The sequence below is a fragment of the Canis lupus genome, chromosome 19 (assembly GCF_048164855.1).
Source record: "Canis lupus baileyi chromosome 19, mCanLup2.hap1, whole genome shotgun sequence".
Classification (NCBI taxonomy): Eukaryota; Metazoa; Chordata; class Mammalia; order Carnivora; family Canidae; genus Canis; species Canis lupus.
This window is the reverse complement of record NC_132856.1, coordinates 32,573,003-32,587,914: the sequence shown is the minus strand read 5'-3', so window position 1 is coordinate 32,587,914 and position 14,912 is coordinate 32,573,003. Positions and strand designations below refer to the sequence as shown.

Genomic DNA, 14,912 nt, shown 5'->3' with positions numbered 1-14,912 from the left:
AGTAGGGGCTGGGTCAGGGAGAGAAACCCAGTGGGTTCAGTGCCTTCTTACTATAGCCAGAGCATTTCCTTATATCTGTTTCATATGCAATATTCTGTTAATGATGGCATATGAAATATGGTTCTAAATTCATTAATTCAACAAATATTTCTCTAGACACAAACCATAAATCCCTAAATAAATGAGATAGTTTCAGAGAGTGATAGATGGTATACAGGCAAGAAAGCACAATTGTGGAATAGAAAGTATGTGGGATTAGGGGCACATTCATATGTGGTGAGACAGAGAAAGCCTGGGTGGGTAGATAGAAACTGAGTTGAGGTATGAATAAGCAGAAATAGTCCATCATGTGAGATTTAAAGAAAAATATTTCAGAGGAAACAGCCAGTACAAAGACCCCATGGCAAGAACAAGCTCATGTTTCTAAGAACAGAAAGAGAGCAATGTGACTCTAGTCTGGAAAGAAAAAAAGAGACATAAAAAAAGAGTAGGGGGTACAGATCAAGCAGGGCCTCGTAGACTCAAAAAAGGACTTCAGACATCATCGTCAGGTGCATGGAAGCAATGGGAGGTTGAAAAAAAAAAGAAGCATAACAAGATCTAAGTACTAAAGGCTTCTGCCCCATGGGAAATAGACTCTTAGGGGTAAGAATATAAGCTGAGGGAGTGACAGGAAGACTTAAAATTTTTCAGGCAAGAGAACATGAGGGCCTGGAAGAGGAATGGAGCTGTGAGGGTGGTAAAAACTATTTGGACTTGGAGTATGCATAATGGCAAATCTGATAAGATGTGATGGTTTGAAATCACTAACCACAATTTGAGAAGGAGAGGGTGGAAACATGTTGCATGTAGGGAAGGTAGAGGTGGGAGATAATGCTCAGAAAGAAGACAACAACTGTGACTTCTATAGATGGCTCTGGCTCAACGGCTCACCAAGAATCAGCACAGTGTTTCTGGACTGAGATCTGAACGTTTTGCCAGTGTCTTTCTTCAAGTACTTCATTCTTGCTTCCTGATCTGACTGAGAAATTTAGGTTTCACATAACCACCTCTTGGTCTCTTTTTGTGTCTAGATTACCTATTCTCTCCCTTTACTTGCAGGTGGCCACAAACAGAATGATCTCTAATTTTTTTACTTCCTATGACCAAAAGCAGTTTGTGAGCTTCATTAATGTGGGGATTGTATCTTTTTCCCGTTTGCAACCATCTCATATAAATAGCCTCTAATTAGTTAAAAGACTCAACAATTTATACCATCAGAACAATGTATGGTAAAATCTGATAGCTCTAATTATCTTAATAATCAGCAGAACCCCTTTCAACCTAATAAGAGGATGAGTCATTAATGACAGTTTATGAAGATTACCCACTTCCTCTTTGTTTGCTATGCAGTTTGCCCTTTCCATGTTAAAATCTGGACACACTTTCTACTTGAATCTAAAAAGAGTGATTTCTAAGAAGTTCTTAAAGCAATATAGGATCAAAACATAAGTAATAACCACATTCATTCTCAATTAATATTACACTGAATTTATCGCAGAACACATAATTAAGTTATAAATGAATTCTCAGGACAGAAATGCCCCCCTTTTAAGATTGCTCATTCCCCATACACACAAAAATGAAAAGAAATATTTTCTCATTTTGATCCTAAATCTACCACTGAAACAGTCACTTCACTTGCTTTAATGCAATTTGCTTTATTTTGCGATTATCTTATCTTATGCCATCCATTTTTTCCCCCATGTGATAGCTTTAATCCTTTTATCTAGACCCAGGGGGAAATCTATCAGCTTCACCTTTTTGGTATGCTTCAGCTAAAGAAAACTATATGTTTCAAAACTAGTCCAAAATTTAGGACCGAATATCACGTATTATACACTTCCTAGAACTTTGAGAGTTTCACTTTAAATATATGAACAAAATCCTCCCCATATCTCCACCCTAGGGGATGTCCTCACCATCCCAAGTCATAAGATAAATTTGTGGTTATAATGCAGGGTGGGAAGGCAGCTTAAAGCATGTCTACTTTAATAACTTCTAGATATGGTGAAGAAACAGACTCCAAGAAGAATGTAGGGACTGAGGTCACTTAAAGAACTGGTGACAATCTTGAGATTAAAATCCAACATATTTTACTCTCAGTTAATGCTCTTTTAGGCTTAGTGAGAACTAATGCAGAAACATTTAAGAAATAACATATCTCTTTTCATTATGTTTTGCCACTGCAAAGATTGAACATGGCCCTTCCAAAAGGGCTAATTTCAATATTAAAAAAAATAATAATCTTCTCAAAGAGTCAAGAGATTCATCAAGTGATCCCCCTTCTGTCTGCATTTCAGGACACCAAAATGCCAGTCCTCTGTACAAACATGCTTTCTGGATTCTAAAGCAGGGAGATTAATGCTCTTCCATTTCCTACTCACAGTATAATCAGTATGAAGGAATAAGATTAGTGTTATGCCATTTCCACACACAAAAAATTTTCTCAATGCAACTGTCAGTGTATGTGTTTCAAAATGATAATGGGGAATGCTTAATACAAGGGATTGCTCCTTATCTATGGATTCTGAAAAGAAAATTAGCTCACATATCTCTTGATATAGAAAACACATATGAAGACCTGAATTACATCATCTTGCTATCGGTATTGTTTTGCTAAAAGTCACTGTATGCCCCACTCCCACATACCACAAGGCTCAGAGTGCATTTCTCTGACAGCAACTCAGAACTTTAAACATATACTAGTCTTGCCTTCAAACCAACCAACATTAGATGCAAGCTCTACTCCGCAACTCCATGGCATTCAGAAACTCAAAATGATGTCCTTTAGACTCTCCATTTCTTGAACCTGATTTTCTATGGGTGTTGGACTAATTTCTAGCTCAGATTGGGGTAGAGGAGCCTAGAGGAGAAATTAGATGTGTTTAGCCATATTTAGGCTTAAATTACACCAGCTCAGTGAGTCCAGATTGAAGGAGGAGGAGAAGAGAGAAGAAAACAAAACTATCTTCCTACTGTTCCTATATAAAATTCCAGGAAAAGAGTTCCATTGACTGTTCAGTCATATGCTTACTGCTTACACTGGTGTATAATCCCTGTGGCCAAGAGATGGTATACCTTAAATAATAACATATGCCTAATCATATCCGCATTTTGTGGCTGAGACCAGAATATTTTGCCATTGTCTTTCCTTAAATATTTCATTCTTGCCTCCTGATCTGGCTTAGAACTTTATGTTTCACATTACCATACTATGTACTGCTATGGATACCATGAATGGGAGGCCACCCAAAACCATATAACATGTGGGAGAAATGTTATCCAGTGAAAATTGGCCACTATTATCAGGATGGTTGCAAGTTATGCCTAGAAGACAGAAACAACAGGTGTCCACTAATGTTTCAAATAAGCTTATTAAAAAATGAAAGTTTGGGTCCTCTTTCACAACACACTTTAATTCCAAAATCATAAGTAAAAGGGTTTTCTCTAACCAAAAAGCTCGAATAGTTCAGCTCCTTCTACTAGATGATCCAAGAAGAATGAGCAATATGTAAGGGTCTCTCAGGTCACTCTTTCTTTCATGTTTAAATTTGATAACTACAACGATAATTCATAAATTTTCTAACTTAGATAACACATTAAGGGGAAAAAATATCCTTCATCAGGTTATGTTCAATGCTAAAGGCATTTCTACATATGAGTCATTGTCCCAAACTTTCTTAAAGTACATTTTTTTTTAACCTCTCTAATGTTACTAGATGAAAGTTGCTTACTGTAATTACAGGGAGTTTTTGTTGGTTTTCCTATTCACCCAAATCTATGTGGTTTGGAGTTTTCTTCTGGAGTAACATTAATCCTAATGATAGCTGCCATTTTTTTTTTTTTTTTTTGCTACTACTTATTAAATTCTAACTATGTTTATCATCACCTATGTTATCATTAATCTTCATACCAGCAATTATTATCTTCTCCATTATATAGTAGCGGAAACTGAGCCTTATAGAGCTCAAAGGTTTGCTCAAGGTCACGCAACTGAGAAGTGGCGCAGCCTGAAACCAACTCTTCTCTCTGTAGTACCAAACCCCTGCTTCTAACTCTGCACTTCGTTCCTGCCTTCTTGTCTACCAAGTATTTCATCTCTCCCGGATACTGTGGCAAACACTACCCATGCATGACCTCACTCAACTCCCACTTTACACTTAGAAGATATAGATTAACATTCTCGTTTTACAGGTGAGAAAGCTGGGACTCAAAGGAATTAATCAAGAGATCTAAGTTATCTAACAACTACTTTAAAAAGCTCATAGTTTTATATATGAATCTCTTGTTACTCTCATTTTGTTTCATTTTGTACAACCCAGGATTAATAGGTACTCTGGCTACAAATCATCTCATAGTAAAAAATAGTTTAAAAAAAATAAAGCTGTCTCATTAGGACAAGGACTGTTCCCATTCTTCCCAGAGCTGGTTCCTTTTGGCAGTAGGTAATGCCAACTCAGTTACATTCAAGGAAACTTGCCTTACCTTTTTCGATGTCATAACAATAGAGTGGATTTCTGGTAGTAGAGAGACACTTTAACAAGGAAGGAAGAAATTGCAAAGTGCACATGACTAATCTTTTGTTATCTTCCTGCTAAATTAATTCCGTATATATGTGCTAAAAAATCAGAACCAGGGGAGCCGGCCTCTAGTTTGAGATGATCCCAGATTTCAAAAGTTCTAGGTAGTATTTGAAAGGTCATTTGTTTGTTAGAAATAGACACACATACAGGTACACATGATTCTTCCAAATCAGCGCTTCTCAAAGGACATGTGTGTGGGTGTATGTATTTAACATCGATTCATGGCCAGCTGATACACTGCCATAGAGTGGATGTTGAGATACAGCTGATACCATGGGTGACTCACCACACGAGTTTGACCACACTCAAATTGGTCATGACCTTATTCATTTATTCATTTTTTAAAATTTTATTTATTCATGAGAGACAGAGAAACAGAGAGAGAGAGGCAGAGACACAGGCAGAGGGAGAAGCAGGCTCCATGCAGGGAGCCCGACGTGGGACTCCATCCCAGGACTCCAGGATCATGCCCTGGACTGAAGGTGGCGCTAAACTGCTGAGCCACCCGGGCTGCCCATGACCTTATTCATTAAGACAACTCTACTGAGCTTACACTTTGATGTCATGGTAATGTCAAATTGTGACAGAATTTATTATCCCAGGCTGGTATCATGAATTTCTCCAGGACTGGCACTGACCCTCTAATGACATTTTGAGTAGCCTTGCTCCATAATTTTATTTTTATTTTTATTTAAAAAAATTTTTTTTTCCTGCTCCATAATTTTAGACTCAGGGGCTGCAAACCCTGTGTACAGAGTGCCAAGGAGGTGCGCATGCTGCTAAGGGAGCCACCACTGCAGCTACCTGTATGGCTGCTTCTGGAGCCAGTTTGAGCAATAACAGATAGTACCAACATTGTAAATATTTTCTGATCTTGTAGAGACCTATCTGCGTTTTTCTGTGTGTACTTTTTATAATAATAGTACAGTCTCCAGATGTTTCTTTTTATTTAAGATTTTATTTATTTATTCATGAGAGACAGAGAGAGAGAGAGAGAGGCAGAGACATAGGCAGAGGGAGAAGCAGGCTCCCCGGCAGGGAGCCCGATGCGGGACTTCATCCCAGGACCCCAGGATCACGACCTGAGCCAAAGGCAGACGCTCAACCACTGAGCCACCCAGGTCCCCCCGAAATGTTACTTATATGTTAGCTAAGATAGCTCCATTACAATCTGTGAAATACCTCCATTCTAGCCCACTCTGGCATTTTGTGAAAAAAGGAATTGATGCTGAGAGTATTTGTATAACAAACCCAAGTCTACATAGTAAGTTTTAGGGTCTAGCAGGGATGGCACCAAAGTTTCATCTTATTTGCCAACTCTGGATGACTGATGATGATTGCCAGGAAGGTACTTGGAGGCCATGTCTGGGCTCAATGTTAAAGTATCTGATGGATTAGCATTGTCCTCCAGGTCAGACTAGATGCACTGCATACTCTTGGAGAGAGTCCAATCTTGGTTGACTGATTTTATTTTCCAGGCACTTTTACCACTTTACCAAGAGTTGGTAGGGATCCATATCTGAAAAGCAGAATCTACCAGAACAATAAATAGAGAACATTGGCTTCATAGCTTAGCCTCATTCATTCAGGTCACCTACTCTCTACCCAGCTTCTAGCCAATGGTTTCTACCTTTGGCACTATTGATATTTGGGGCCAGATCATTCATTGTTTGTGGGCAGCTGTCTTGCACAATATAGCATATTTAGCAGCATCCCTGGACCCTACTTTCTAGATGCCAGTAGCACTCTTGCCCCAAAGTGACAACCAAAAATGTCTCCAGATATTGCAAATGTCCCCTAGAGGGCAAAACTGTGCCATTGAGAACCATTGCTACAGTGCAAACAGAACTCTTTCTCATTCTAGAAATACCATGCAAATAATTGTTTCTATGCCTTCAATTGTATCATATACTGTTTCCTCTTTTTCTTTTTAAAAATTTCTCAACTTCTTCCTTCTCCTTCCTCCTAGTTTCCCTAACCCATCAAAATTCTTGTCGTTCTTCAAGATGATTGAAAAACCTGCCCCAATGAAAGACTTTTCCTGAGCAGCAAAACCCTTGCCATTTCTTAGTTTTCAACCCGCTTTGCACCTGGTCTGCATCTATCAACTCATCTGAGTGACCTTCATTTTACCAGCATAATCCTATTGACTTACTTCTTCCCAAACTATAGACTTTGCAGGGACTGCAAGCCTCATTGTGACTCAATCATATTCAGCACAACATCATCCCTGTTAAATGGCAAATCAGAATTTATTGAAATGAAGTAAAAAGAGATTTTTCTTTTTCCTTATTTAGGACATCCCATGGGTTTCCGGACTCCAGTTAACAGAACTTTTAACTATTTTCAGCAGCCACACAAATCCCCAGTAATTTTAGCTGGTCTTCTCATGTGAGGAGAGACAGAGTGTCCCTCCAACCCCAGTTGTGACAACCACAGATGACTCTGGACAATTCCAAATGTCCCTGGGAGGTGGGGAATGGCAGGTGGGGGTGGCGGATGAATCGGACAGGCCCATCAAAATTGCTCAGTTGAGAACCACTGTCTAGGATGACATCCAGTTTATTCTGTTATCCCAAAGTAATTATTAATAGCACCCTCTACTCCTTTACTTCAAATATGTCCCAGTTTGGAAGAGGGATTACACTATATCCCAACTTATGTCTCCTGAGGCATTGACCTTGCTCTCTTCTCATGCAGATTCAGGAGTCTAGCCACATATTAGTCTGAATTCCTCTGCCACCAAGAAACACATTTTTGTGGTGAAAGATCTCCTTTTAAAGAATATAGTTCTCTCTTCTACCTTCATACATGCAATTCTGGGAGATAAAATCAGCACAACCTTTCTGCAGGGAAATATGAAGGTCATAAACTATCTTCGCCTCTCAAAAAAGAATCACACGATGTTTACAGCTTTTCTCAAAAAGTTGTACATTCCATAGATATCCTTCCATGTCACGCTAACCCCAAATGCCTCAAAAACAAGTTCAAAGCACTCAAATCCATTGATCCAACTTCCTCTGTAGCCAAGAAACAATTTTGTTCCACACATTAACACAAAGGACTGATCCTCTACTCCTGGGAGATACCAACACACCTGGTTAAAAAGTTCAAGAAGTTTAAAATGCATCAGCAATTTTGACTAGCAGAGTGGTTCTCAAGCTTCACTGTACATCAGGATCACCTGGAGGGCTTGTTGAACCAGAGACTGCAGAGCCCCTCCTCTCAGCTTTCAGTAGGTCAGGGACTGGACTAATCATCTGCATTTCTAACAAGTTCCCCGGTGATGCTGATACTGCTAGTCTAGTCCTTTAGAAGATGCCAGCTGCTCCTTGCTTATTCCCTCAAGGATGGAAGCATTCAATATTGGGGAATGGTTGGGGAAGAACGAAGGGAGGTCGGAAGTCTTAATCAGACTGCTTGCTCAGCTATGTTTCAGCTAATCAGAAGAAAATTATTCCTCACCCACCTGTGCTGCGTACCACAGTAGGCAGTGGAGATGCAGCCAGAGCAGGACAGACGCAACCTCTTCTCACTGTACTCATTGCCCTCCACCTCCGGTTTCCCCTTTTAGAGATGAAAGCTCTCTTAGGGGCTCCAATTCCGCTCTTTTTAGCACTCTGTTCTATTTATCAGCTGCTAATCAGCCATTTCAATCACTCTCCAAATCCCCATAAGACAGGTCCCATTTTTCAAAAGCAAAACCAAAGAAGCCTGGATGACAAAACAGAGTGGAAAACCAAGAGTTTCAAGTGGCATCTCCTATTTCAGCACATGCTTTCTTTTTTTTCTGTGACTCTGATCATTTCATGGAAAACCCTTACAAGTATGGCCCATACCAGACTCGTCTGTCCTTTTCCCTCTGGAGACAGGAGGGGCATGGGTTTATTGCTCATTTGTTGCAGGTCCAGAGGAGAGCAGTGTTTCACTCCAACATTGATAACTGAGTCTGGAGGTGCCTCAAACGCATTTCCAGGGAACAATAATTCAGACTATGATTTAGGATGTTTCTTTTCTTCTGTCACTGTTGCCAAGGCCTGAGGGAAAGCAATCTACATTCTCGTTGACCTCTAAGACAACTACCAGAGGTGTAAGCCGTTTCTCCTTAACTACTCCTCACTGTTTACTCTTTAAGAGTTTCCATCTCTCAGGACTGCTCTGGCTTACCTTTTCATCATCATTTGGGAAGGCAAGAGCAAGTGTGGGCCAAGGCATTCTCATTGGAGTCATCAAGACTCTTGTCTCATGCTGAGTTCTTTGTCGGGCTATGATCTTTGTTCAGGGAATAAGGAAAATCCCTGCGATTTGTAATCCCTCTTGTGCAGTGAAAGGGAAGCCTATAAAATAACTATATTTTTGTGATACTAGGAGCATTCAGATGGTTTTGCACACTCTCAATTTTTAGGAAAGAAAAATTTACCTTCCTTCCCAACCAAAAATGTGTTTTAGAGACAGTTATTTGTGGGTTAACTTCAAATTACCAGGGACCTAACAGTGGTTTGACAGCAGAAGGGGGACTAATTTTGTAAGTACTCTGTTAGGGAAGGATGGCTCATGACATGGTTTCATATGGTGTCCATGGGTCATATTCATATGGATTCATATGACATCCATATATCAGCCACGGGTTGCATCATTTCCTAATATCTCAGAGTTTCTCCTAAGCACATATGCCCTCAGGATCAGAAACAACTTCTGTTTTGTGAAAAATACCTTTAGTTCAAGAACTGAATAGATTCCAAACGGCAAATGCTCTGTAACCCAGTGGAGAAAAAAGCAAAAAGAGGATGGTCATTCAAACCCACATACACACAAGATGGGGATCCCAGGGAGATACAATTATAGTTAGCTCTTATGCATAATACTTCCCCAGGTAATAAAGGAAACACTGAGTTCCTGTGATGGGTCTTTAGCTTTCCATGGAATCATACATATCAAGCACTATTTACAGATAGGAAAGAAGCTGCCAAAGTGGGGCAAGGAAAAAGATGCAAATGCTCTTGGGTCACTTTGAGGATCAGCTCACTGTCATTTATGTGCATGAGGACTAGGATCCCTTCTACAGCATGAATAGTATTTTGTAGCTCTTACTTTCATGCTTCTAGGGTCGGAGCTATGTGAATTGTGGCTTTGGTGTTATGAGGACAGGTTGTTATTTTAACCATTCCTTCAGTTTCTTCTTGGAGGTAGAATATGAATTGCAAATTTGGTGAAGCTGGAATAAATATTCCATTTTGGAGACATGAAGGGTCTTATGCAGTATTTTGGTTCTACAAAGGAATTCAGATTTTATCTCAGAGCAGATTGGTCCTTGCTCTGGAAGGGAATATTTTGGAAAATCTTTTCTGCTCATGTAAATATAAGGCATATGCCTCTCTTGTTGAATTGGTGAAGTCCTCAGTCAGCAAAGTATTCTAAACACAGGTGCTTCAGACTCTGATTTTAAGAAATATATTTAATAATATCAACTGGACATGAAAAGATGCTCAACATCACTAATCATTAGAGAAACCACCTCATGCCGACTAGAATGGGCACTATTATAAACATACACATACAGAGAAAATAACAAATGTTGGTATGGACATGTAGAAATTGGAACCCTTGTGCACTCTTGGTAGGGATGTAAAATGCTGTAGTTATTGTAAAAAACAGCATGGAAGGCCCTCAAAAATTAAAAATAGAATTACCACATGATCCAGCATTTCCACTTCTGGCTGTATATACTCCCAAATAATTAAAAGCAAGGACTCAATGAGCTACCATATACCCAATCCACAGCAGCATTATTCACAAAAGCCAAGAGGTAGAAATAATCCAGTGTCTGTCAACAGATGACTGGAAAAACAAAATGTTACATATCTAATAAAATATTATTTGGTTATAACACATGCTGCCACATGGATGAACCTTGAGGCCATTTTGCTAAATTAAATAAGCTAGTCATGAAAAGTCAAATGCTGCATTAATTCCACTCATACGAAGTATCTAGAATAGTCAAGCTTACAGAGACAGGAGGTTGTCAGGGCCTGGGGTCACAGGGATATGGGGAGTTATTGTTTAATGGGTATCAAGTTTTAGTTTTGCAAGATGGAAAGAGTTCTGAGAATGATGGTGGTGAGGGCTCACATGTACTGAATGCAACTGAACTGTACAATGCAAATGGTTAAGATGGTGCGTTTTATGTTATGTGTATTTTATAATTTAAAAATAATAGAAAACGCAAAAATATATACATTGAACATCTTTACAAGAAATTGATCTTAAAGAGATTGTTTTTTTAAATGGAAATGTGCATTGTATTACAGCTGAAATCATCTAGTACTGATGATTTTGATGTTAAATAGCAATATTATTTAAAACTGAATAACTGAGAATTTGAGGGAAGCATTGGATTGAATGCTTTCACCCCTGGGGCAGAGTGGGACGTGGTGGTGGGGCAAGCAGCAGTCTTACTATGGAGATTGGAACAGTGCTTCCCTCAGAGGAAACAACTGTTCCACGGTCAGTCACTTTGGGGCATAAAAAACAGACGTCAAGATGAAGAGAGGCAGAAGACATTCCTATCTTTGGGAGTAAATGGACCTCTTAACCATGGTAACAAGCTAGAGGCAAGGAAGGCGATGACTAGCAGGGAACTCTCATTCCATCAAGGGTAAGAGCAGCAATATTTGAAATCCATCTTTCAGCTTTAGCTCCCTGCATTAGTAGCAGGCATTACTAGTTGTCTTTCCACTCTCCATTCCTCTTTTCTACCTTGATAAAAGAACCTCAGTTTTGTTAAGGTAACTACCTTTTCCCATCTGCTCACCTTCTTTGTGGATGACTAACCCCACCTTCAACTGAATTGGTCTAAACCATTTGTGGAAATAGAGGATACAATTTTTTTTAAAGACTTACTTATTCATTTCAGAGACAGAAAGAGCATGAGTGGAGGGAAGGGCAGAGGAAGGAGAGAAAAAAATCTCAAGCAGACTCCCCACTAAGCATGGAGCCCAACACAGAGCTGGACCTTATAACCCTGAGATCATGATTTGAGCCAATATCAAGAGTTGGATGCTGAACCAAATATGCCACCCAGGTGCCCTAGAGGATACAATTCTGACCATTGACATATCCAACTATGGGGGAGATACCCATGAAACATCTCTTTGTCTCTTAAAAGAGCCACATAGGAAGAGATGGGTGCAACTCTTCTCCTGCTGTTAACAGGTTTGGGTGGAATGGCTACACCACTGTTGACATTTTATGATCATGAAGGTCACTAGTCTCAAACCAGAAGCCAGCATACAGAGAATACAGAGTAGAAAGAAGGGAAGAAACTGTATTCTTCATGATGATGTTTGTGCCAATGAGATAACCAGCCATGATACAGCTTACCTTAATTTTTTTTTTTTTTTTTTTTTACAGCTTACCTTTAAACTTACTATTTGACTTTTTGAATTAGGATTTTTTTATAATGTGCAGACAAAAGCATTTTACTTAACTGATTTAGACTTGTAATTCCTTCATGTTTTCCTTGAGTTTGCAAAAAAAAAAAAAAAAAAAAAAAAAGGGTTTTTTATAAATCAGTCTAGTGTTGTCTATGCCTTTGAAGAATTAAGAGGATACTGATGACCACAAAGGGGATGAAGGGGCCCTGGAACAAACCTCAAGAACATGTAGACATAGTTCTGTACAGCAAGAGGTGATGTGCAGTGAGCAATGACCCATAGCGTGAAGTGACAGATGACATCAGAGATAGATATGTAAGACATGTAAATAAGCCCTCAATGTCTTCAGAAAGATGAGAGGAGGGAGATTCATTTAAGATGTTATCTTCATTAAGGGGTTCCTGGGTGACTCAGTCAGTTAAGCATCAGACTAAGGTCATGATCTAGGGTCCTGGGATCCAGCTCCCTGCTCAGTGAGGAGTCTGCTTCTCCTTCTGCCCCTCCCCCCACTTGTGTTCTCTGTCTCTCCCAAATAAATAAATAAACTCTTTAATTTTTAAAAAAAGATGTTAACTTCTTTTAGACATGTAGATTAAGGGCTTGGGCTATGATCATCAGATCATAAAGGGAAGAGTAAAGGCTGAAAAATGGGAAATTCAGAGGCATTCAAACAATATTGGCTATAAGTAATATCACAGGATCTCCTTTCAAGAAAATGAGAGTCCAATGGGACTTCTTACTTTTTTCTGCATATTTCCTGTATAGATACTAGTCATTAGAATGACAAATTTAAATTGGTATATTCAGGCAAATGGAAAGAAAGTTCCTCATCCTTTCTCCCAAAATGAGTTGTATAATTATGCATGGTGAGTCAGGTGAGAGTAAGAAAGCAAAAAAAAAAAAAAAAAAAAAAAAAAAAAAAAAAAAACTCCACTCAGGTCTTGGACAAAAGATAGAACAGGATAGTCCAAAGCATGATTGGTTTTCACCTTAACAGCTTACTTTCAACTCTTCAAAAATTAATAAGGAATAAGAAGCTATATTTTAGGTTAATAGTTGCACCATTATTGAAGAACCTGGCTCATATAAATGAGCCATGAGCATTTCCTGCCTTTAAAAAAAAAAATTATAATGAAAAGAATGATTGATTGTACTTGGCATATTTTCTTCTCTGTGGTTGCATTCCACTGCAATTATACAAATATAATATAATTTTTCCAAAGGCCATGGCTACCTGACAGAAGCATTTGAAAACCAACTGTACTTTGGGCTTCCAGGCATGTGTGTGTATGTGTGTATAATATGACAGTTCAGAAGAGAAATTCATGTCTGACACCCAGAGTTTTGTCTCCCTGCTTCGAGTGATGACCCAGGGTTACTTATGCCAGTTGTACCTGAGTTTTGATAATATTGGTTTGTCAGTGGTTCTTAAGACCTCTGACTGACAGCTGCCCATTATACCAAGAACTATTATTTTCACAGGAAGGTCAGAAGCCTATTTCTGACTCTCAGGTAGTGTAAAGAGATACTGCCCCAAAAAGTGAAATCCTTTTCAGACACACTCACCTGCTAAGTACCAGAAAGAGCTCAGAGCTTTCAAAAGTGCTGAAGTCTAAAGATTTTACAGCTTCGGGAAACACAGCCTAAGAGGAAACAGGAGAAAAATAATACAAAGACGACAGCAACTGTGTGATCACACACAAGTGAGACATCAAGATCTATGACCTCATAGTTTTTGACAGGGGTTTGGAGAACAAACTGTTATTTGATACTGATGCTAAGGAGAGGGGGTTTCAGAGCAACCGTAAAGAGTAGAAGGAAGAAGGACTCAAACCCATCCCCGTGGCAGCTGCTGCCCTGTACTGAAAACTCTGCATGCAGTTATCTTTATTCACCTTGTTCACAGCTTATGCCGTGATTAAACTGAATCCTTCTGACTGTAAACCCTTTTGTTCTATCTCAGTATTTCACAGAGGCTTGGTGTGTTAATCAAACTGTCATCAAAGAAAAAAAAGGGGGGGCACATTCCATCCAAATGAAGAAAAATTTGAACTTTCTACAATAAACACATTTTACAGTGGATGAGTTTTTCACAGAGTAATTATTTCACTTCTCCCAAAGATTACTGATTACATCATACAGAAATACTAAGAGAGGCCTGTTTTATCTTCCCCATCTATCTATGGTTCTTGTGCAAACTTATACTTGTTACCATGAAAAATGACAAATTTGCCATCTGATCAAAATGTTAACAAGGTAACTGTCAGTGAGATGGATCTCTGACTGTCACTGCAAGCCAGAACATGAGGATACATTGATATTTCTCAATGCAGCCACTGCTTCCCCAATGTTCACTAACAACATTTCCACGGTGAGGGTAATAAATCACCTAGAAATAACAAGCTATATAGGATCTCTGGGATATGATAAATTCATCCTAACAGCACTATCTGCAAGGTAGAAAACAATTGATAATGATCTAAAGAAAGCCCTAATCAACTGCCATTTGCCATAATGGGGTAGATGAAGCAAAGATGAATCCTAACCATTTGATACATGCAACAACAAAATTGAACTCCTCAGAGAAAAACACACAACAACAAGCAAAATACAAATGAGTTAACATTCTGGAAGATCAAGTAAATGGAAGATAAATTTAATAATATACTCCAGATACAATTTTTATATTAGACATGGGTTGGAATGAGATAATCATAGTTATTGCTGGGTTCATAAATACCCAGTAGTGGAAAGTTCCTCATGACACTAATAAAGACTGGCTCAGTTCTTAGTTTCATGGACTTTGCACCAGTATTTTTATATCAAGACTCTTTAGGTCGTATTATTTCTGAGC

The 14,912-nt window shown here is 38.9% G+C and overlaps 1 protein-coding gene across 22 annotated transcripts in view; it reads right to left on the bottom strand.

Annotated features, from left to right (window-relative positions):
* The window catches only part of FHIT (fragile histidine triad diadenosine triphosphatase), a 1,386,045-nt gene that overhangs the window by 121,157 nt on the left and 1,249,976 nt on the right, over window positions 1–14,912 (bottom strand). For 20 of the 22 annotated variants that reach the window (XM_072785574.1, XM_072785573.1, XM_072785575.1 and 17 more), the window contains one exon: window positions 13,625–13,701. The exons of the other annotated variants lie outside the window; for them this stretch is intronic. In XM_072785574.1, the coding sequence (XP_072641675.1) occupies window positions 13,625–13,701 (77 nt within the window). The remainder of the gene's footprint in view (window positions 1–13,624; window positions 13,702–14,912) is intronic. 22 annotated transcript variants of the gene reach the window in all.